The 21705-nt window shown below is 43.1% G+C and overlaps 1 protein-coding gene across 1 annotated transcript in view; it reads left to right on the forward strand.

Moving 5' to 3' along the window:
* Positions 1 to 13842: 13842 nt before the first annotated feature.
* The window catches only part of unc13ba (unc-13 homolog Ba (C. elegans)), a gene marked incomplete at its 5' end in the record, with an annotated part of 49469 nt that continues 41606 nt past the window's right edge, over positions 13843 to 21705 (forward strand). Inside the window, 4 exons of the mRNA XM_080739652.1 lie at positions 13843 to 13914; positions 14558 to 14777; positions 15472 to 15699; positions 20306 to 20447. Of these exons, the coding sequence (XP_080595778.1) occupies positions 13843 to 13914; positions 14558 to 14777; positions 15472 to 15699; positions 20306 to 20447 (662 nt within the window). The remainder of the gene's footprint in view (positions 13915 to 14557; positions 14778 to 15471; positions 15700 to 20305; positions 20448 to 21705) is intronic.

Consider the following 21705-nt stretch of genomic DNA (forward strand, 5'->3'; position numbering starts at 1 on the left):
TTGATCCAGGCTCGTGTGAATCACATTCAACAATCAGAATCGGCTGTATATATTGTCACATCGTCACATGATTATAGGTGTAAAAGAATGGAGCTCTGAACATTGCAGTTACAGGAAGTGTTAGAATGGGGAAAGATTGAATAGAGAGAAAAGGAACGTGGAACAATAATAACGGGCAGTCACAGTCCAAACAATATACATACAGTATAGTCCAGTATACAGTATACAAGGTCCATGAACATTTTGAACGTAGCAATGATAAATGCAGTTGGAAAGAATATACTGTATAATAAAAGGCAGCAGGTGTATGAAATCACAGTATCATGTTGCACCTATGGGCAGCTGTAGCTTAGTGAGTAGTAGGGATGGGACGATAATCGTCATTATCGTTTATCGTGATAAAAAACACCCACAATAATCGTATCGTGGAGATTTCGTGAAATGATCCTCCGTCATGCACTGGGATCAATTCACCTTTTATTTGCCGAGCTGCATATCCGGTACCATTTAAACCCTCTATAATTGGTAAAATGGACCTAAAAATAACGTACTTGTCTTTTTTTCACTTTCTACCAAATCTGACCCACCCCAGGATAATGGATGTTGGGGATATTCGCAATTTCTTTGGTCACAATGATCGCAACCAAAGTGAATTTTCATATTGTCCCATCCCTAGTGAGTATGGAGGCCGTCTGGTAATCGGAATCTGAACCCAGTAATGTGTGTCCAAGACAAGTGTACTTGAGCAAGAGACTTAACCCCTAACGAGTCGTTAGTTAGGGGTAGTTAGGCTTTTGTCTGATACTGTCGTTTGATAAAGTATAGGGTATTCATTTGTAACAACAACAAAAAAAACACAAAAAAATGGGTTTCTGCCTGACAGTGGCGATATATTCCCTTGAGCGAGGGAAGCTCACCTCCGATGATGTGTTGAGCTGTCCACACCAGGGTTGGGCGATTCGTCAAAATATTACTATCGGCAGTATCAACTGAACATCCAGGCAGGCCAGACAGGCTGGCATGCAGGCAAGGCGAACAGGGAGAAGCCAGGAAGCGATTGAGCACTGCAATAATAGGGGACACCAGTTGATGGCTAAGACACTATAAGAGAATGCTCAGACTGAACTGAGCGGCCGTGAACGTGACTGACATGGCAGCGCTTTGATCTGGGGAGGCGTGTGTGGATGGTAAAGCCAGCAGGGTTGAAATACAGCGAGGCGATTAGCTGATGAACCGCAGGTGTGTGCCAAGCTGATCATTTACAGCTGTGTGCGTAGGCGGTGGAGCAGAGGCGATGTAACCTGGGAGAGCAGAGCCTGAAGCCATGCCCACACACAAACATACACACACACATACAAACATATCGCCACTGTCTGGCAGAAACCTAGTATCAAAATTGTATGTTCTTTTTTCTTCGTAAAGTAAAGCCCTGCTTCATCATACAAGACTGTCGCATAAAACTAGTGAAAATAGCAGCTCTACAAGCACACAGCACCTCGTGGTGTGAGGCGTTGTGTGCTTGTAGGTCATCTATTTTCACTATTTTAAATCATTTTTTTTTAAAGATAAATGCAAAATGAACGGTTTTGGACATACAAGGTTTCCACCCGACAACAGCGATATGCTCGCACACACACCCACCGAACGACTAGATGGAAGTGGCGAGCACAACACGTGATTCAAGTGATGTCCTCCTGTGTCCAGTCACTGACACACACTATGCTGCTCAGCAAGTAATGCAAGAGGATTGTTTACAGACGTACTTTGGCTGTTCATACGATCAAGTGTTGTTCTTGTTGTTACACTGACAAAAAGGACTTGTATGTTATCATACCAAAAATTAAGACCAAAGACATGTTGGTATACAAGCCATGTGTTAGGCTTTTTATTACACATTTTGTCCTCTCTTTATTTGTTGATTATTTTTCTGTTGAGCCAGGATCACCGCTAATACTTTTATTTATTTGTTACTGTTTGCTCATTCGAGCACCTGGTTGTTTTTCCTCTTCATTCGGACACTTTTATTTCTATTCTAGCTGCGGAAAGTGTGCGCTTGTCACATATAAAGTACTTTAAGCCGGAATTACAACTTCACATTTAATGTCAAATTACTTTCCGTTTGAGTCTGCATAGTATTGAGCACCTGTTTTTGATTGCAGTTATGTTTAGCTTAACGGATTGAGCATTTTACCCATATTTTGACAATTAAGTGTTCAGAGATTGAGGAGAGGAAATGTGTTCAAGAACATTTACTGACATGATTTTATATTCTTTATTTTATTTTATCTTTTCATATAGTGATTTAATTGCTTTTATTCTAAACATACAGTAGTGTAGTTCTGAATATGTTAAGTTTCTCTTGGTTTCTTGTTAGGGGTGGATGAATTTTATTTGTATATAGGCCTGTACAATTTATGTATTTTATGTGGGCAAATATACGTTTTTAAATAAGGGTTTAATGTTCATCTTCTCTTCTCTAGCCATGGAATAATGGCGCTGATGTAGGCTACTGAATAAAGCTGATCAAGCTCTCATCACAGCTTATTTCTGGACTATGTTCTGAACCACCACTTTTAATGCAACTTCCAATGTGGGGAGACACTTAAGAACCATTTCCACCTGGTCAGAAGATGTTCTCAAGAAATCGCTTTAATGGACAACATGGAACAGGCGTTAACCCAAAGGGAGACGCTAAGACAAAAGTTCAGCAACCAAAAAAGAGAGCCCCTAACCCCAGGGTAGCGCTGGTCATCCGCGGTAAGATCCATCGTCTCCTCCAAGGGCCCGCGGACCCAGATCCCCACCTCTGTTATGCAGGCATCGAGGAAGATGAGGAAGGCGAGGCACAGGAAGAAGAAAAGGGGCGTAGAGGCATTCAAAGGCATGCAAAGGTTGGCACCAGAGCGGAAAGCGCTCCGAAATTAACCAACGGCAAGGGAAGCGGAGCGGCTTTAGGGGCACCCTGTGTGGGGGATGTGGAATTGAACAGAGAACGATGTGTGAGAATCCCATGCACCTTGCAGCAAAAAAGCTGCAGCAGGTCCCCGGGGTATCCCAAACGGACTTCCCCAGAGGGTATGCGGACTACGCCTGAGCGGAAGCAAGTAGTCCTGCACTACAACCAGACTGAACCGGTCAGGGGTAGTGCTAAGCTCACAGGGACGAGAAGAGATTGCGATTTCGCCGCGCCTTGCGCTCGGCCAAAGAGGCCGTATTCCGCAGGAGACTGCTTGGACTACAACTTCAACAGTACTCTTCCGGGCACACTGCTTGAGGAGGACGAGGAAGGAGACCTAGGGGAAGATGAGGAGGAGTCCAGTGCCATCATCGAGCACATTCTGAAAGAATTGCGGGGAATCAATAAGATACAGTCGGAGATCTCTGACCTCAGGGATTACTTATCGTCCGTCCGAGGCTCAGTTGAAGAGGTGTCGTCGTGTGTGGATGCCGTATTGATGGAGATTGAGGGCCTTCGGTCTGGTAATAAGGCCAGTCCTGGGGCATGTGCAGGTAATTGGCAGGGGCCCACTGGAGGCCGAGATGGGCCCTCTCCCCGGAGAAGGCCCTCTAGTGCCTATGCGAGTATAGGGAGGAATATGCCTGATTCTGCTTTGAAAAGGCGCGGAGGCTCTGATTTTAGTGTTGCCCATCCAGTCTGTAATGAGCGCCATAGCATCCATGGAGAGTTCATGTTGCCAACTGCCGTGACTCCGAGTGCTGAATCAGAGAACCATCAAGAGGAAGCAGACGATACGTCTGACCATAGCTCAGACATACCAATAGGAGGCGCTGCAGCCAGGAAGCTCAGCTTTGGCTACCTTGAACAACAGGATGGCCAAGACTGTCCAAGTACCAGCTCACTGTCCTCGGGTCACAGCTCCAAGTCTGAGTCTGACTTGGACAGGTCATCATCGAGCCACGGTAGAAGGCACCACAGAGTCGAAGGACTACCGCACTGTGCCGCCGGGGAGTCTGCGTGGCTACAGGACGTCGCCTACCACGGACATGACAGTCTGGTGGACGATGACAGAGAGAGGCCGACTTGCTGTGAAGAGATTGGGAATTGGGATCACTACGGGTCTGGAGAAGGATACAGCATGTTTGGGCAGTGCTTCACTGGGAGTTCCAGTTATGTTTCGTCTTGCTCGGGACGGCACTACAACTCCCCCGCCAGCACGTCCAGCAGGGAGGACTGGCAGTCACGGAGACGGAGGCCTCGAAAACAGTCCGGAGATAAAGTCCCAGTAGACACCCCTGTAGAAAGCTCCCACACAGGGACTGAGAGTGCCGGTGATTCCTGCTATTCCCAGACATCCGGTTACCATTCGGTTGATAGCCACGTTGGGCAAGTGGAAGAATACGGTTATGCACCTCCGACTGGAGGTTATACCAGAGATTGTCTCATGAGCAGTTATGAAGATACCTATGCTGCTTATGAAGTGTGTGCCGATGTAACTTGGCCTGAGTCATCCTTATGCACCACTTTAGCTGAACCGGATCCTCTTTTCATCAAAGATGTAGAACCCAGTATTCAACGTCCAGAACAAATCCTGCCTCATGCCGACAGCGCTGACGCTGAAACTGTCGGGTTCAAAGTGAAGCGCATAAGCCGAGCTGTACTTGATTTCCGCTCTGCTTTGCAGGGAGCGCTGCGTAAGCTCGAGGCATCTGGATCCCTGGAAACGGAGCTTGAAATGTCAATAGCCGAGTTGGCCCAGTGTGATGGGGCTTCTCATGGCAAATCATTTGAAGAGGTTCCTCTGGATGTTGTAGTAGATGTGGATGGTGGAACGGTTCCAGAGGAATTTAACCAATATTGTGTTCCACACCAGACTGACCCTTGCCCTGTGCAGCCTTTGCTCCATGAATCCAACTGTAGCCTGACACTGGAGCCTGCAAATAGTTGTCAACCCCCTCCCTGTTCGGATGAATTCCCTCCATACTCAGAAGAACTTCCTATCTTCCTTGACCCGAACAGCACTGCCATGTCTCCCCCACCTGAAGGCCTTACACAGAGCCCTACAGAAGGCTCTGTAGCTCTGCCTGTTGCTGCCCAGCTCTCGCAGTGCACCACTGCAGATTCCCTTTCGGCCTGCTTTTCGTCCGAGGATCCTCTCGCGGCGTTGCCAGAGGAGCAGGAGGAATCCCAGGCAGTTGCGCCTCAGCAACAACCGGCCTCAGACTCGGCTGCATCCCCAGGGGGCGAGGCAGACGGGGAGGCAGCAGAGCGCCCCCTGGAGATGAACGACATGGACACGCGCAGGCTGAAATGCCAGAGGAGCTTCCAGCAGATCCTCAAAGAGAAGAGGGAGAACAGGCGCAGCCTGGCCAGCATGACCATGTCTACCTTCTCCCAGGAGGAGCTCCAACCAGGTAGCCTTTGTCTCCTTGTCACCGCCTGCATCCTCATTCTCATTCAGGATTTGTTGGCTTTTCAGTTGGGATGAGCTTTGCTTCAGTCTTGTGCCCTTTTCTTGGTTCCTTTTTTGGCTTTCTATGGTCATAGCATTGTTCATTCATTTCATGTAAAACATGCAATGAAAACTTTACTTAGGATCTTTGCTTGTGTTTTTATTCTTTCTCATCACCCCTTAGATGAAAACAGCAAAGATATATTTGATATATTATTTTACTCATGTGGCAATAAATCACTTCATTTATTTAATTTTTCATATATTTGTTTGTGTTGTAGAGATCAGTCGGAAAATTGTCCTTGCATTTCTGTGATCATAAACACTTTGGCTTGCTTGCTTGAAAATGTTTCTTTTTTTCATAGCAGCGCTGTTGTCATCAATGCTTTTCCCCATCTACAGTGCATTACAGTATGTTAGTTTAAGTATTGACCACAGACATCTTCTTTATAGTATTTTACCTAGTAAGTACTTAGCATTGAATAATCCACAATACATAAAGGCCCCCCGGGGTATTTACTGATTGGGCTTTGCCGATATCGTATTTTATTACACCCCATTTAGAGCAATCTATCATCTGCCTTTCAACCAGCTTTTGTATCGCTTTCGGTGCCTTCTGCTGCGGCCATTTGCTGAATTAGAAGACATTAATTATCTCACTGGAATCAGGCCCCGACATTAAGGAGGAAGAGGAGGAAATATTAAGAGTAATTTTCAACATGAATTATTCATGTTAATGAAACATTCATGACCCCCAGACCTCCATCGATCTGGAAGTCCCACGGCAGCACTGCTTTCACCATTTTAACCATGCCTTCAGGGGCGTCACAAGGGGTAGGAAAGTGGGACTGAGTTACTAGGGCCCAAGGTAGAGGGGGCCCTAGTGACTTTAGCTATTGATAAAAAGCAGATATACAAGCTCACAGCGCGGCACCGAGTGCCGCGCTGCGAGCTTGTAGATCTGCTATTTTTGAAAAGTCGTGAAAATGTGTGCAAATCTTTGAATATGTATTTTTTTAAGCTAACATTTGTAACTCAAATTTTGCTTCCGGGGGGGGGGGGTCCCTGGAACTAAATATTTTGAGATGGGGTTCCGTGGCCAAATTCATATCATTTTGGGGGTCCTTCACATGAAAAAGTTTGAGCATCACTGACATGGAAACATGGGTTTCTTGCACACATTTTCACAATTTTTCAAAAATAGCAGATCTACAAGCTTGCTGTGAGCTTGTATATCTGCTATTTTTCATTAATCCTTGTACCCAGGGCCCAGAATTTGGTGTGACGCCCCTGCATGCCTTCATAAGCAATGAATTATCGCTGACAGCTCTTGCTATTTATTGTGATGAGTCAACCACCGCCGGATGACAATGTGTGTCTCCTGTCTCTCTCTCTCTCTCTCTCTCTCTCTCTCTCTCTCTCTCTCTCTCTCTCTCTCTCTCTCTCTGGCGTGCCCCTTTCAGATGGATGCCGAGACGAAGACCAGGTTAAACTTGTTTGTTACTTCTCTTCTGTTGGCAACCAGCGTGAATAATAATAATAATGACGTTGTTGTTACCGAGCCGTTATGTTCTGGTTATGGCCTTGATGCTTATGGTTGTCTGTGCGTGTTAATGCCAGGAAATACCATCTTACCTCTTCTTGATCGTATTGTTCTGTTTATTTTTGGTTCCGTTTATTTTAGATCGCATAAACACTTTGGTTAGACACAGTCGAGGATTAAATAGGGTGAAATTCAGGGCTCATTTCCATTTCCATCACTACAAACAGGTGGCAACCCATGTGTGTGGCAGATAATAAATAAAACCATTTTACTTAGTACACAATGAGATAAAAAGGGCTTAGCTCACTTAGCGACCTTATCCATCAGCCAAGATTCTGTTGCATTTTTAAACATTCTCAAATTACTTGGTAATGTACATTGTGCCTAATTGGTGTATCCAAGCTGTTCCATTGGGGTGCACCTGTCTGTTAAAGATCCATTACTGGCAAGGCTTTTACATTTATAAGGACCCACGTAAACCTTGTATCTCATATTTTAACCTTTTAGGTTTATATATTTTTTGTTGTGGTTAAAAGTTAATGCCTTATTTTCTCATACTGTACCAAAAGTGTCGCTGAGGTACAAAAAATAAACAAGTATGGATTTTATTGGATTAAAAAGATATTTGACCAATGTTACTTTTCATTTCCTGAAAAGTAACAGTTTTGGACATACAATAAATGACATGGAAATGTGTTTAAAAGTTTGATCACCATGAACCATTGTCATCCTGGACAGATAGAGACACCTCCGCTAGAAGCCAGATGAGCTGTTTTAATTGGCTCCTATGAGTGAATGAGTGCCAAACCCTAGCATGACCATATTGGTTTCCAGTAAACGGCCATCCCATAAAGTTTTACTGCATGTCAGGATCACAGTAGAGTGAATTGTCACTTTTACTAGAAATGAATAATGCTTTGCAATAGGAGAGTATTGATTAGTACACAATATCGATCGAAGCATATTGATAATACTGTTTTTGCCTGCTAGTACTGCCCCCGTCATATTGTGCTTTGTGGTTTTTCAGACAGAGGTGCTGTTTTTACCACTTAAACCCTGTATACTTTGTTGACCTGGGGGTCCCCCAGGGGTCTGTGTTCGTTCTACAGGTCAGGGTTCATTGGTGAAGGAGCGGTGGTTTATTAACACATAACATACACAATTTACAACGCTCCTGATCGGTAGTCCCTGTTTGGCATGCATCACTGAAACTCAGCCAGCCTCATTCCAGTCCAATGTTCTCCTCTCTTTGTTCTTCTCACTGTCTCCTGTACTGTACTGTACTGTACTGTACTGTACTTCAGTGGTTCTCAACCTTTTCAGGCCACGACCCCCAAAATAATCATATTTTAACTGGGGACCCCCCCCCCCCCCCCACCCTGACGAGCACTAAGAGCTGAGGTGTTACATATATATAACACTGTTCTATTGTGAAAATAGCAGATCTACATGCTCACAAGTCCTCGCGTTGCGAGGCCTTGTGAGCTTGTAGATCGGCTATTTTCACAATTTCTGCCTCTAATATTTGACAATTTGGCCAATGTTTAATTTGTCATTTTAGAAGTATTAAAAAGTCCTTCTCTTTAGAAATGTGCAGATACCCTCTATACACTTAAACTTTATGTTGGTTTGTTTACTGTTGACTGAGAAAAAAATGTTGCACATTACGTTAATCATCTGGGGACCCCCCAAAATAATTTGGGGACCCCCCTGGGGGTCCCGACCCACAGGTTGAGAACCACTGCTGTACTGTACTGTACTGTTGTGTGGGCATGATCCAGTATGACTTCAGCATAGCCTGTCAATCAAGTTAGTGGCCAAAAAGAATATATATATGACCTTTGACCTTTGCATTTCAGAGCCGAGATCAAGATGGTGACCCCAGCAGACACCCGTGGACCAAGCCGGGGTTAGTAACCGCACGCGCGCGCTTGTGTGTGCGTGTGTTTGTGCGTGCAATCCGTGCATGCGTGCTTGTGTGAATGCGTGTGTGCGCCAGCGTGTTTATGTGTGCAATGTGTTTTCACGTTTTGAATTGAACCTATTGAAATGAACGTGTGTGTGTGTGTGTGTGTGTGTGTGTGTGTGTGTGTGTGTACAGGGCAGCCACACCGTTCGGTATCGACAGCATGCCTGACCTCCGCAAGAGGAGGCCGATTCCTCTTGTTAGTGAGCTGGTAAGAATCTTCCTCCCTAACGTCTGACTCTAATGTTGACCTGATAACTGTGACGTCAGTCCAAGTCAGTATCTGACTTTGACGAGTACCATCAGAGTGTAGAATCTCACTACTAAATATAATGACAGTTAGATGCTTTTGTACGAAACAGTTTTGATGCTAATGGATCGAGTACCTTACCATATAATGTACTGTAGCTCAGTCAGGAAATGTACACAACACATCAAAAAATATATATACAGTATATGGAAGAATTTTTATTGGGCAGATGGCGGCAGAAATCTTTTTTTCAGTTCATGTGTTTCATAACTAATCACACATTTTCCTCACCGACAAAACACATTCACACCTCATGTGAGAGGAGACATACTTTAGGTCTGAAGTTTCCATGTTTCAATTCACTTTTAATGACATCTATCTATAAATGCGAGAAGTCTCTGCGTGTGTGTTTGTAATCCGCGTATCTCGAGAACCGTTCGTCCCACCGGCTTCAGATTCGGCACGCGCGTTCCCCGCCGCGGCATGGAGTGCAGTGCCGGGCCTCGACCCGACCCGACGCGCGGTTTTCCCTAACCGGCGCGAAACGTTCGGAATCTCCTTATGCGGAAATCGGCGCAAAATCGGCGCAAGCGCTGACTCATTGTGACATCACTGTAGTGCCGGGCGCAAGCACTGAGTCATTGTGACATCACTGCAGGCAGATACAGGGGCCTAGCCTCGACCCGACAGACTGAGATCTCCATATATGGGCATATGGGCAGATACAGAGATCTCCATATATGGGCAATACAGGGGCCTTGCCTCGACCCGACAGATATCTCCGTATATGGGCATAAAAGGGACACAGACAGATATATCTCCGTATATGGGCATAAAAGGGACACAGACAGATATATGGGCATAAAAGGGACACAGACTGAGATCTCCATGACAGATATCTCCGTATATGGGCATAAAAGGGACACAGACTGATACAGAGAATGGGCATATGGGCAGATACAGAGATCTCCATATATGGGCATATGGGCATAAAATGGACACAGATATATGGGCATAAAAGGGACACAGACTGAGATCTCCATATATGGGCATATGGGCAGATACAGAGATCTCCATATATGGGCATATGGGCATAAAATATGGACACAGATAGAGTATATGGGCATAAAAGGGACACAGACAGATACAGAGATCTCCATATAATGGGGTTTGCATTAAAGGGTGGGGCATTCATTCCCTATTTACATCGTTCCCGAGTTGGCCAGGTCGCAAACTCCATATATGGGCATAAATGGGCACAGGCAAACAGATGGTCAAACCAGGTCCTACAGAGATCTCCATATATGTCAGAAAATGGACGTAGACAGACATATCTCTCCATATATGGGCATAAATGGACACACGCAAACAGATGGTCAAAACGGATCCTATGACAACAGGTATAATGGGGTTTGCATTAAAGGGCGGGGCATTCATTCCCTATTTACATTGTTCCCGAGTTGGCCAGGTCGCCGACTAGACGCTCGGCCGCCCGAAGGGCGGCCGAGCTTCTAGTTATTCAAATTTGGCATGGCAATTGTTTCTACAGACAGTTTGTCTTCTAGTACAAGTTTGGTGTTTATAAGCATTGAGCAAAGACAAGTTGATATGATATGAGACTAACCATTTCTTTATCTGCTTTTCCCTATGCGTTCCATGACTCCCCTTCTGTCAGGCGATGGTAAGTGAGAGAGCTCACCTTTGTTTTGTTCAGATTCTTGTTGTTTTTTTGTTCAAATTGGATGCACAGGTAGAGGGAGAGTAGCGCCCAGGATTACAGAGCCTAGGCAATTTGCACTGGGTTAAAAATGTGTTACAAAGTCGTGGGATTAAAAACGTGTGAGTTAAAAAAAATAAACGAATCAATCAATCAAATATGCACACATACTGTAGGCTTGGGTGATCTAGCAAAAATGCAGGATAAAATCAGCTGCTATCCAAGAAGCAATTAGCAATCAAGTTAAACTAATCTAGTCTTAGCTGCTGGCAGTATATGTATATATATATACCATATATATATATATATATATAATATATATATGTATATCATACAGTATGTATGTATGTAAATGAACATAGTTTCTTTACATTTGCATTACATAATCAAATGTTGAGATTTTTTAAATGTGTGTTGTATAACTATGTGCAGTAGACACCTGATTCTCCAAGTTATACGTTATGTACAGTGGTTTTCAACCAGTGGTTCCAGGTGGTCCCCAGCTAAATGATGGAGAGTTGGGTAAGACTGAAATGGACCCTTATAGATTTTTTAATCTTGAGAGTGTAAAATGAAACCAAATGGACCCGTAAAAAAATGGCTGCTAACTCAGGCAACTCGGGCGTGGCATGAACGGACATCGGGAACAACTCGGGCAACTCGGGGTGTGGCAATAAATTTGTTAATTTACAAGAAGTCTACATCATTTGGGAATGTAGAAGAATTTGTATTTTCTCCTGTGGTACATCAATACCGCATGGAATTGTGGACAAAATATGGTCCCATCCTCTTTTACAGTACACTTTAAGACATAATAAGACATAATAAGACAGAATAAAGCCATAATAAGAAATAATGTGTTGGTAATTAGAGCTAATATATTTTATTAGACAGAAACAAAGACAGAATAGTAGAGAGAGCGAATACATTCTCTGGCACCGTCACCTGCCGCGGAACTGCAGCGGCAGACACTGCCGCACGACCGCTAGTTCGACCAGCAGTCGCACTGCATCGCCGGCGATAGGACCAGCAGTCCCGCCAGTAGGACCGGCGGCCGCCGCACGGACCGGCAGGTCCCGTAGCGGTAAACTGCCCGTCCGTGCGGTGGTGGCTGAGACAGAATAGCAGAAAGCGAATACATTATCTGGCACCGGCATCGCTGGTAACTGCCGCGGCAGCCACCACCGCACGGACGGGCAGTTTACCGCTACGGGACCTGCCGGTCCGTGCGGCGGCCGCCGGTCCTACTGGCGGGACTGCTGGTCCTATCGCCGGCGATGCAGTGCGACTGCTGGTCGAACTAGCGGTCTGCCGCTGCAGTTCCGCGGCAGGTGACGGTGCCAGAGAATGTATTCGCTCTTTCTACTATTCTGTCTTTGTTTCTGTCTAATAAAATATATTAGCTCTAATTACCAACACATTATTTCTTATTATGGCTTTATTCTGTCTTATTATGTCTTATTATGTCTTAAAGTGTACTGTAAAAGAGGATGGGACCCAAAATATTATCCAACGATAACAAAATATTCAACGTTTTGGGCCTGAGAGGATAAATAAATAATGGACCTTGACATGAAAAAGGTTGAAAACCACTGTGTTATAATAACATTAACCCGCCTCCTTCACCTTTTTTTCTGGGAGGCCATTTATGGTTTTGATGGTGCTGTTCCCTGTATGTCTCCAAGCCTCATTAGCCCTTACTGATAGACACAATACTCAAGCACCTTCCAGCATGTCGTTTAATTAGTTGATTAAAACAAGTGGCTGATTGGAGAGAGCGAGGTAGTGATGTTCTGGGCGAGAGGAAGATTAATTCCTATTTGCAGGCTTCTATTCTGCTGCCCTAGTTCAGATTTCGTCGCTGTCGGGTGGAAACCTTGTAAAAAAAGGTTTCTTTTTCAGTAAACAGAACAAATTCTTTCAGAAATAGTTGGAAAATAGCAGATCTGCAAGCTCACAATGTGTCGCCATGCCACGCACCGTTGAGCTTGTAGATCGGCTATTTTCACGACTTACTTGACACTCTTGTATGATGAAGTAGGGCAGTGGTTCTCAACCAGTGGCCTGGGGACCACCAGTGGTCCCTGTGGGGTTTCAGGTGGTCCCCAGCTAAATGATGGATAGTTGGTAGCCAAACGGACCCTTATAGATTTTTAACTCTTTACTAGGGAGGGAGCGTAAAATTAATCCAAATGCATTGGAAACCAACGGGTTTTAAGCTCTCAAGGGTTAAATTATGTTCTGCAATACTTAATTTAGTCTACAGAATTAAAATGTTGAAGAATTGTTATTTTGATCCATGTTTTCCTGTTACAGTATCTCTCCTATGGTACCACAATAACAAAATACAATATTAAATACGTTTTCTGTCTGGGACGCTAACATCTCATCAAACGGTGGTCCGTGGCTCAAATGCAGAATAAATAATGGACCTTGATATGAAAAGGGTTGAAAACCACTGAAGTAGGGCATTAGGAAAAAAAATGTTGAAATTTGGAGATGCAAGGTTTTCCGCCCGGCGGCGACGACATGCTCGAGTGTCCCGGTCCATTATGTTTCATTATCAAATCCTAAAGTGTTCATTGAACAAAATTTAGACCCTTTTATTTTACACGCTCAGGAGTTAAATTGATACTCAAGACTTGCTGTGTGCACGGTGAAGTTTGAAGCCAAATCAAATCAAATTGCGGTTCTTTAGAATAATGTACTCAACTAAGGCAATCAGTTCTCCTATCATTTGAATATCATTTGAAATTTTTGTCTGTTTCTCACTCATTTGCTTTTTTGCTTTCTTTGTCTTTCTCCCTTCCCCTTCTCCTGTATATCCTCCTGCTTTCCTCTGTCTGTCTGTCTGTCTGTCTGTCTGTCTGTCTGTCTGTCTGTCTGTCTGTCTGTCTGTCTGTCTGTCTCTCTCTCTCGCTTTCTCTCTCTCTCTCTCTCTCTCATCTATAGTCCATGATACAGTCCAGGAAGGCTGGACTCGCCCACGCCTTGTCCATAAGGACCTCTCTTAAGGACGAGGAGCTTGTGAGTCGCCGTTGTCTACCTTTTTTCTGCTTAGTCATGCTTATAATCACTATGGCTGTTTTGGTTGAGTCACACTGTGGTCCCTGTCTGCCTGGTGTACACTGTACAATGTCCAGTGTATCTTCAACCTTCAGTGAAGGGGGGGGGGGGGGGGGGGGTCCTGCTTTGTTCTATTTGTACAATCTGAGATTTAAATTGCATCCAGGATTTTACGGTACAGCGTTTGAATTTCACTGATTGCGTCCCTTAGCAAGCTGCGGTGTTTTAACCCATTTACACTGGGAATGCAAATCTGTGTCACTTTAGACTTGAACCACTTTAACCATTATTTTATGCTTTAACTATTAAAAAATAGCAGATATGTGCCGCGATGCGAGCTTGTAGCTATTTTTTTTTAATCTTGAAATATGAATGTCTTCTAAATCCTTTCGTTTTTGAAAAGGACCTCCAAGCTCACAACGTGTCGCGCTATTTTCGGTACTTGATACCACACTGAACTATGCAGCCTTCAGGTATGGCATGGAAAGAGGGCATTTCTGTCACCATAGTAAAAACTGCATTCATGGTCTTGAGACTATGTGTGCACGTGCCTGCAATTCATTGATTACTTTTTTGTCTCTCCTCTCGGTCTCCCAACAAACAGAAGACCCACGTGTTCAAGACCACCATCCAGGCAGTGATCTACCCCATCTCCTGCACCACGCCCCACCGCTTCGAGGTGTGGACGGCCACCACGCCCACCTACTGCTACGAGTGCGAGGGCCTGCTGTGGGGCATCGCGCGGCAGGGCATGCGCTGCTCCGAGTGCGGCGTCAAGGTGCACGAGAAGTGCCAGGAGCTGCTCAACGCCGACTGCCTGCAGAGTGAGTGGAGTGTGAACCAGAAAAAGTACAAAACTATGGCACCACCTCATTAAGTTTTAGTTGACTAAACACCAAAAGACCTTGCGGTCTTGTTTCCGTTGGAGGTCCTTGGTATTCAATACATCAACATATAAAGTAGCATCAAAAACCATTCAATATCATCACAAGTATAAAACACTATATGTAGAGTAGGGGGTTCTAGTGACTTTTAGTTCTACTGTCAGTAGGTTTATTCTTAGTTTTAGTCATCATAGCGTTTTTATAGTTCCTATTTACAGATGTGCGGTTTCAAGTCTTCAGGATTTACTGCTCTTTTCCTGAAAGTTTCCTGCAAATGCATTTTTTCCTCTCATTTTTTCGATTCTTTCCCTGTTTTGCCTTTCTAATTTTTATGGAGAATGGAGTGTATTTTTGCAGAAACTCACAAATAGCAAGAATTTGAAAGATTTAAACTTCAAAGTCTGAGAAGGTCATAAATATAGCAAAAATCGCTGATCTACAAACTCAATGTTCTGCCAACCCACTGGAAATCTACTGTCTTGCCAATGGCAGAACGTGTGACGTTTTGAAATGGCACATCTCATCTGTAGTTTTCACCCAGTGAAAAAGGGTAGTGGGCGAACAATTTTCGTCATGGTCGACGAAAATAACGCTGCTCCCTAAAAACCCCGTCTTTCACCCTATATGATACTAGGAGCGGCGGAGAAGAGCTCGAAGACGGGCGCGGAGGACCGCAACCAGAACATCATCACGGCCATGAAGGACCGGATGAAGATCCGCGAGAGGAACAAGCCGGAGATCTTCGAGGAGATCCGCCGGGTGTTCGGCGTCACCAAGCTGCTGCACGCCCAGCAGATGAAGAGCATCAAGCAGAACGTCCTGGACGGCACCTCAAAGTGGTCCGCCAAGATCACCGTCAACAGTATGTCCATGTCCATTCACTTCAGTTCAGTTCAATGTTATCAAGCCATCAAGACCTGTGATTATTTTATACTCTAGCTATTGAAAAATAGCAGATATACAAGCTCACAGCACGGCACTGAGTGCTGCGCTGCAAGCTTGTAGATCTGCTATTTTTGGAAAAATCGTGATTCTTTTTTTTTTTTAAATCTTTGAATATATATGTAACTCAAATATTTGCTTCTGGAGGTCCCTGATACATAATATTTTGGGTCCTTGATATAAAAATATTCAAAGACTTGGACAAAATTAATGTTTACGTTTTTTTTTCTTCAAAAATAGCAGATCTACAAGCTTGCAACGTGGCACTTGGTGCAGTGCTGTGAGCTTGTATATCTATAAAATAATGGTTAAAGCAGTTCAAGTCTAACATGTAGAGCAGAGACCTGACAGTCCCACCCTGAGCAAGACATTTTGCGAGAGTGGAAAACGAGAGACGAGACTGATGTCATTGAAATCTAATCACTGGCATAAAAATACAGTATGTCGCTCTAATAAAGCTTTGAATTTTTTCCCTTTTTTTAGTATATTTTGAGCAGCAACAACACTAGTATATCGTCGTTGTCGGCTGGAAATCTCGTATCTCCAAATTTGTACGTTCTTTCGCAAATCATACAAGCCCGTCGCACAAAAGTAGTGAAAACAGCAGATCTACACGCACACAACGCCTCGCACCGAATTTAATTTATAAATTAAAACATTATAAATTCAAAACAAACGGTTTTGGACATACAAGATTTTCACCCGACAACGATGATATCTGAACTGTCGCTGGAGTAGCAGGAACGCCGCCGTCGCCCCCTGCAATGTTGTGGCCCTCTGCTTGGTACCCTAGACATAATTCGGCCCTTGGGGAAAACTAATTGGGGAACCCTGCTTTAGTTGCTCCCGATCAGCAGGTTGCATGGTTTCCTCCGCCATCGGTGTATGTGAATGTGTGTATGAATGGGGGAACGTAATGCACAATCTCTGTAAAGCGCCTTCGATAAAGGCACTATATAAATACACCATTTACCATTTACCATGTGTGCCCTCAACCTCTCCTCCTCTTCTCCTCTCCTCCTCTCCTCCTCTCCTCCTCCTTCTCCTCCTCCTCCTCCTCCACACACACTGTCGCACATCCGATGCTGCCGTTACCGTAGCGACCAGGCAACACTGCAGCGCCGAAACGGGAACGTTGCCATGACACTGATCACACCTGGTCTCCTCCCCTGATCAGTAACGACAGGGACCCCCCCGTTCAGAGCACTGGTTCTCAACATGGGGTCTGGGGACCCCCAAGGGGCCCTTGAGGAGGTTTCTGGGGGGTCAGATTAACCACTTCAAGCCTTAAAGGGATAGTTCACCCAGAAAGATGACTTGTTTTCTATCAATTACTCACCCAATGGATTTTTTGTTTGTTTTTGTCGCATTTCTTAGGCAATAATTTGATGACCAGCAGTGGTTCCCTATGGAGACACAAAGAGCCTGCTTTGTTCCCTATGGAGACACAAAGAGTCTGCTTTGTTCCCTATGGAGACACAAAGAGTCTGCTTTGTTCCCTATGGAGACACAACAAGCCTGCTTTGTTCCATATAGTAGAGGAGCCTATGTATTTCCGTAATTTTGGAATGTTAATTTTTGGAGACATGTATATCTTGATTCTTGGGGTTCTCAGAATGCCAAAAAAACATGTCTCCAATTTTTCTTTTGGGGTTTAGCATGTGTAATTAGCATAATTAGACAATTAATTTCCCAAAACAGGAAATGGCAATAACTTTGCTTCTAGGTAACTTATAAAGGTGATCTAAGAGTCTAAGTCCATGTTTGTGAGGTCAAGAAATTCATCTGTTACCATTGTGAAGTCATACAACCTTTCCTGATTAGCATAAATTGCATAAATTATGCAAAAATGAGGTGGAAATAAGCAAATTGCTGCATTTTTTAAGTTTTAGTCAACTTTGAAAGCTTCTCACAGACTCTAAGATGTATGTTTGCAAGTCATCAATTATAATCATCCTATAAATAAATCATGCAACACTTTGTCTGTGTAATAATTATGTAATAATCACACCGAAACCAGAAATATCTATATTTCTTTGCTTTAAGCTAATTAATAAACATGATCTTACAGACAGTGTAAGTCTGTTTGCATGTCTAGAAAATATTCTCTATCCATAACTAGGATATTTAACCTTTCCTTATTAGCATAATTTGCATGTATATATATATATATATATATACATATACATATACATATACATATATCCGTGACCCGATTCCGGATAAGCGGTTGAAGATGGATGGATGTATATATATATATATATATATATATATATATATATATATATATATATATATATGAGAAATGGTCACAGATTTATCAGATTGTTTATTCTAATATTTACAGAAAGTTGTGAAAACACATTTAAATAGAAGGGTCTCCATCGTCATCATCACCAATTCCCAACAGATGTGCCTTGCTTACATTACAACACACCTATTCATCTGCCCCACACATGCACATCTCAGAGCAGTTAAAACGTTAAGATCGACAAGAACAATGTGACACGCACTGGGATTTCTTGCAGCCACATTTGATCAGTTGGGTATTATGGGTAATGGTGGCTGGAGCTGGGGGTTCCCGTGTTGTGACTGGCACCAGTTGTTCTCCCTCAGCCTCCATCCATATTCAGTTACTGGTGGTATCTGTGGGTTATGTACGTGGTCCTGACTCCTCATACCATATTGCCTTGTAATGGGAACGGGCAATGGCTTGATGTAATGCTCCTTGTGTAGGTGGCAGCTTATCGGCTTCTAATTGGTTCTTTGTGAATAACCTCCACCTGAGCTCACCAACATCCACAAGATTTGTACCGGGCTCGTACAGCTTGCAAACAAATGTTTCAACCTTTTTTTCTGTGTCAGAACTGAGCTTTTTTGTAATACCTAGTGTAGCAAATGCAAATGGGAAAGCCATCATGGATCAAGACATTTGTTTGCAAGCTGCACAAGCCCGGTACAAATCTTGTGGATGTTGGTGAGCTCAGGTGGAGGTTATTCACAAAGAACCAATTAGAAGCCGATAAGCTGCCACCTACACAAGGAGCATTACATCAAGCCATTGCCCGTTCCCATTACAAGGCAATATGGTATGAGGAGTCAGGACCACGTACATAACCCACAGATACCACCAGTAACTGAATATGGATGGAGGCTGAGGGAGAACAACTGGTGCCAGTCACAACACGGGAACCCCCAGCTCCAGCCACCATTACCCATAATACCCAACTGATCAAATGTGGCTGCAAGAAATCCCAGTGCGTGTCACATTGTTCTTGTCGATCTTAACGTTTTAACTGCTCTGAGATGTGCATGTGTGGGGCAGATGAATAGGTGTGTTGTAATGTAAGCAAGGCATTGGTGTTGGGAATTGGTGTTGACGACAAAAAGATGGAGACCCTTCTATTTAAATGTGTTTACGATATTTTCTGAGAATAAACAATCTGATAATTCTGTGACCATTTCTCATATTGTTCTTTATTTTATATGAAGGATATGCAAATTAAGCTAATAAGGGAAGGTTAGATATCCTAGTTATGGAAAGAGAATATTTTCTAGTCTTGCAAACAGACTTACACTGTCTGTAAGATCATGTTTATTAATTAACTTGAAGCAAAGAAATATAGCTTTCTGGTTTTGGTGTGATTATTACGTAATTATTACACAGATACAGGGTTGCATGATTTATTTATAGGATGATGATAATTGATGATTTGTAAACTTACATCTTAAAGTCTGTGAGAAGCTTTCAAAGTTGACTAAAACTGAAAAAAATAAGCAATTTGCTTATTTTCACCTCGTTGTTGCATAATTTATGCTAATTATGCTAATTAGGAAAGTTTGTATGACTTCAAAATGGTAACAGATTAATTTCTGGACCTCACAAACATCGACTTAGACTCTTAGATCACCTTTATAAGTTACCTAGAAGCAAAGTTATTGCCATTTCCTGTTTTGGGCAATTAATTGACTAATTATGCTAATTACACCAGCTAAACCCAAAAAGAAAAATTGGAGACATGTTTTTTTGGCATTCTGAGAACCCCAAGAATCAAGATATACATGTCTCCAAAAATTAACATTCCAAAATTACGGGCAACAGAATCTGATACATAGGCTCCCCTACTAATATGGAGACACAAAGAGCCTCCAAAAAATGTTGGCTAAGGAATGCGACAAAAACTAAAACATATCCATTAATTGAATCCATGAAAGTCTTAATGGGGTGAGTAATCAATAGAAAAAAAGCCAATTTGGGGGTGAATACTTGAGCTATTCGAAATGAGCCGATCTACAAGGTCATGACACGGTGCAATGCGACACATTGTGAGCTTGTAGATCGTCAATTTATTTATTTATAATAATATTTATAAATATTTTCAAAGTTTTAGCGGCCAATTACATACAGTATCTGTTTTGAGGGTCCTTGGGGTGAAAATGTTAGAGAACCACTGGTTTAGAGCAGTGGTTCTCAACCTTTTCAGACTACGACCCCCAAAATAATCACATGTGTGTGTGTGTTTCAGTCGTCAGTGCACAGGGTCTCCAGGCGAAGGACAGGACGGGCTCCAGTGATCCTTACGTCACCATCCAGGTGGGAAAGACCAAGAAGAGGACCAAGACCATCTATGGCAACCTCAACCCAGTGTGGGAGGAGAAATTCAGCTTGTAAGAACCTTAACTCTTCCTTCGGTGGTCATCAATATGTCCATACACGGACACATTTGACGGTCTTCATTCATTAAGTTGTTTTACACACCATTATAATGTTCTCATTTTGATCATAAGACCCAATTACTGAACGTCAAGTCTCCAGGTTTTCTTGAGAATATGTTTAACACTGATTTACTGTAACACTTTGAGTCCACTGCTATTAGTGGTTCTCAAATGTTTCATTTGCAAGGACGTTTTATTTGCAATTGGACCCTTTGGTTCCATCTGTAGACAGCTCAGAGTTATGGTGGTCCTGAACACTCTCAGAGTTACAGACCTGTTATGGTCATTCAGCACTATCTCTTCATATGTTTCTGGTAATATTATTTTCCACTCATTTTGTACTTTGTATGTCCGTGGCAAAAGAAATATTTTAACAAAAATGTCCACCACAAGCCAACATTGCGACAACAACAAATAAACAATACAAAACTTAAATCTTGAATCTTTGAAACACAAAAGACCCAAATAATATCAATGATTCTTTGCTGCACAATACTTAATATAATAATAATATTTGGAATTTATCAATTTCACTGCAGTTTCTTTTCAAATCTTTTTTATTGAAACAGTGTTGCATATAAGGCAGGTATGCATAGTGATGATACCCCAAATCCCATTCCCATCACAGTAATTGTTGAACATAGCATGTGATCTGAGGCTATCAAATAGAACAAAGTCTAGTACAGAAAAAAAAAGAATACCTTGCCCATAAAAGGTAATAAAAGAAAAACATTTTCTCCCCTCTGTATTCCCAATTTAGTAATTTCACTGCAGTTTAACAACTTAAACTCTCTATACTTAGAGTAAGACGGACCACCACGAGAAAATGAATTCACAAATTATTATAAATTAAACTATAAAACGTATCTCTTAGCAAGCAGACGAGTCCCGATGAAGCCGGTCGATTTGGCATATGGACCAAGTGCGTGCCACCGAAACTGTGTGAGGAGGAGCGTGGCAAAATAAAGTTTATCCGGAAAGATGGAAGAAATTCGGACTATATAGTACTATATAGTCTGGTTGACCACACTAACCACTATTCTCTTCCTCGTGACACATACATCTTAAAGATTTACATATTTTCCTACGGTGATTTACTTGACTTAAGCCCTTTGCTCCTCTAGGGTGCATAGGCCGTTGACAAACGTTCTCTATTTCACTCGGTTTTTGGCAGTTCTTTCAAGATTTCCCCAGTCGAGCCCACTCTCCG

This window comes from Nannobrachium achirus (assembly GCF_963921795.1).
Source record: "Nannobrachium achirus genome assembly, chromosome: 12".
Lineage (NCBI taxonomy): Eukaryota > Metazoa > Chordata > Actinopteri > Myctophiformes > Myctophidae > Nannobrachium > Nannobrachium achirus.